Here is a 2,688-nt window from a genome sequence, read left to right as displayed (position 1 = left end):
CCGCCCCGCCGTGGCTGCCTCAGCCCACCAGCTGGGACCGCGAGCCATGCTGCCCGCCGCCCGCCCCCAGGGCTGTTAGAGCCAGACTGCGAACTCTCACCACTGCCGCCACCGCCGCATCCCGTCCCACCGTCGCGGGCAGCAGCCAAAGCCGCCCCAACTGCAACACAGAGCGGGCAAGGCCAGGCAGGCCATGGGGCACTGGGCGCTGCTGCCCGGCTGGGTTTCTGCTACACTGTTGCTGGCGCTGGCCGCTCTGCCTGCAGCTCTGGCCGCCAACAGCAGTGGCCGATGGTGGTAAGTGAGCTGGTGCGGGGTCGCCACTTGTCTGGGGCGCAGAGCCAGGGGCCAGCCCTATCCAGCTCCCACGCTCTGGGATCCGTCCGCAGACAGGCTCCCTCCAGCGCTCGGACTTCCCTAGGAGACACCGAGGGGCGCTCTGGAGCGGAGTTTGCTCCAGAAAATCAAGCTCTGCTGAAGTGGGGTGAATGGTCCGGCCACGGCAGTCCGCGATATTCCAGAGGGAGCCCACTCCCTTCTAGCACCGCCCTCCTTCCATGAGCCCCAGACCCAGGCTGACGGTGGCAGTCACGCCACAGGTTTGCCTGCTCCAGGAAGTGAAAGGCCAGGCGTGCTTAGAAAGGAGACAAGAAGAGGGTGGGACTCCTGAGCATTTCACGCCTTGGGTGGGCATGGATTGCAGGCCAGCATGTCTTCGCCAGGCTGCCCGGAACAGGCTCTGAGAGCCAAGGTGGACATCTATTTTCCGGGTTCCCCATGCTTCCCCGTCCAGTCACCACACCCAGGGCCCCTAGCACCCCTAGAACTCTCGGTCTCACCAAAGTCTGGACGATCAGTCCTTTCAATCTAGCGAGCCCAGGAGAGCAGAGTCATTACCTTGTTATTGATCTCCCGCCGCTCTTTCCCCGACAACTAGCTCCAGAAACACAGCAGGGTGGGAACGACCTTTTTGGTTAGGGGAAAGGTCCCTCTTCCAGAGCCTGAGCTATCATGCGTCTCACCAGGGGCATCGTGAACGTAGCCTCCTCCACGAACCTACTGACCGACTCCAAGAGCCTGCAGCTGGTGCTGGAGCCCAGTCTGCAGCTGCTGAGCCGCAAGCAGCGGCGGCTGATCCGCCAGAACCCGGGGATCCTGCACAGTGTGAGTGGGGGGCTGCAGAGCGCTGTGCGCGAGTGCAAGTGGCAGTTCCGGAACCGCCGCTGGAACTGCCCCACGGCTTCGGGGCCCCACCTCTTCGGCAAGATCGTCAACCGAGGTGGGTACCCAGGAAGGCGGCGCCTCCGGGACTAGGGGAACTCAGGGTCACCCACAGGGCACGGGTGGGCGAACGCAGGGAAGATGTCCCAGGCTGCGGCAGGGGCACACCATCAACTGGCCGGGAGCTTTACGCTCGGCGCCAGCTCTGCACCAAACTCAGCCCACCAGACGCGTTCAAGCCGTACACCTCGGACGCGAAGCTTAACTTTCCCAAGTCACTGCCTCAGAAACAGGGAGTCCTGAATTGTGGCCGCTGACCGCTGACCGCTGGCCGCTGGCCACGGTCGCTTTTCCCCAGCCCCTGCTCTCTGCAGGGGTGCGTCTTGCCTCCAGCCCAGCAAGGCTTGCTTTGCCGACACGGGCCGAGTTTGGGCTGCAGAGAGGTGTCGGCGGTGCAGAGTTCCTCCGCTCCCCTTTCTTCATTATTGTTGTTGTTGTTTTCTTTCTGGGGTTGCCCCACTTCCACGGAGGAGCCAAAATGCGCGCTAAGTCTCTAAAGCGTGAGGACAACTGTGGACGTGGTGGCGTGCCCACGCACGTGCTTTCCCGAGGAGGCCAGCTTCCCAACACAGCCCACCGCCTGGACGCCCAGGGCGGAGGCGGGGCGGCGGGCTCCAGGGTCCCCAGCTCTCCACTGAGGGTGCTCGCCGCACCCTGCACCCTGCGCGGCCCTTCGCTGATCCCTGATCCCTTCCCCCACAGGCTGTCGGGAAACAGCATTTATCTTCGCGATCACCTCTGCTGGGGTCACCCACTCGGTGGCTCGCTCCTGCTCCGAGGGCTCCATCGAGTCCTGCACGTGCGACTACCGGCGACGCGGGCCTGGGGGCCCCGATTGGCACTGGGGAGGCTGCAGCGACAACATCGACTTCGGTCGCCTCTTCGGCCGGGAGTTTGTGGATTCCGGGGAGAAGGGGCGGGACCTGCGCTTCCTCATGAACCTTCACAACAACGAGGCGGGCCGAACGGTGAGCCGACTGAGGAGCTCTGCAACCGACGCGGAGCGGCAAGGGACTGCGCAGGGGCTGACCGCCTGCTTGGGAAGTAACGGTTGGCGATCAGGCCAGGACTCAGGGCAGAGAACCAGGGGAGCGCATCCTGAGGGAGCGGGGCGGGGGGGGGGGGACGTGGAGGGAAGCCTGAGAATGGAAGCGTTAAGTGGCAGGAGGCACAGGGGTGCCTGGTAGAACCGAAGAGGTTAGAAGTCATGTAACCCATAGAAATCATTGCCTACTGGCTCCTCCACTGTCCAGATTCAAAAAGTAAGGCTGAAAGGCCAAGACAGCGTGATATCCAAATCCCTGCGGGACGTTTCCTGCCTCCCTTCCCCTGGGCGCGGCGCACGGCTGGGCCTGGCCCTGTGCTGAGGTCCCAGCGGCGCCCGGGAGGAGGCTGTCATGGGGATGG

At 64.1% G+C, this 2,688-nt stretch overlaps 1 protein-coding gene across 1 annotated transcript in view; it reads left to right on the top strand.

Annotated features, from left to right (window-relative positions):
- Window positions 1-163: 163 nt before the first annotated feature.
- The window catches only part of WNT1 (wingless-type MMTV integration site family member 1), a 3,341-nt gene continuing 816 nt past the window's right edge, over window positions 164-2,688 (top strand). The window contains exons 1-3 of the mRNA XM_006755563.1: window positions 164-297; window positions 1,026-1,279; window positions 1,984-2,249. Coding sequence (XP_006755626.1) covers window positions 194-297; window positions 1,026-1,279; window positions 1,984-2,249 — 624 coding nt within the window. The 5' untranslated portion in view covers window positions 164-193. The remainder of the gene's footprint in view (window positions 298-1,025; window positions 1,280-1,983; window positions 2,250-2,688) is intronic.

Source organism: Myotis davidii, unplaced genomic scaffold, assembly GCF_000327345.1.
Source record: "Myotis davidii unplaced genomic scaffold, ASM32734v1 scaffold290, whole genome shotgun sequence".
NCBI classification, from domain to species: domain Eukaryota; kingdom Metazoa; phylum Chordata; class Mammalia; order Chiroptera; family Vespertilionidae; genus Myotis; species Myotis davidii.
This window is presented reverse-complemented; position numbering and strand designations above follow the sequence as displayed.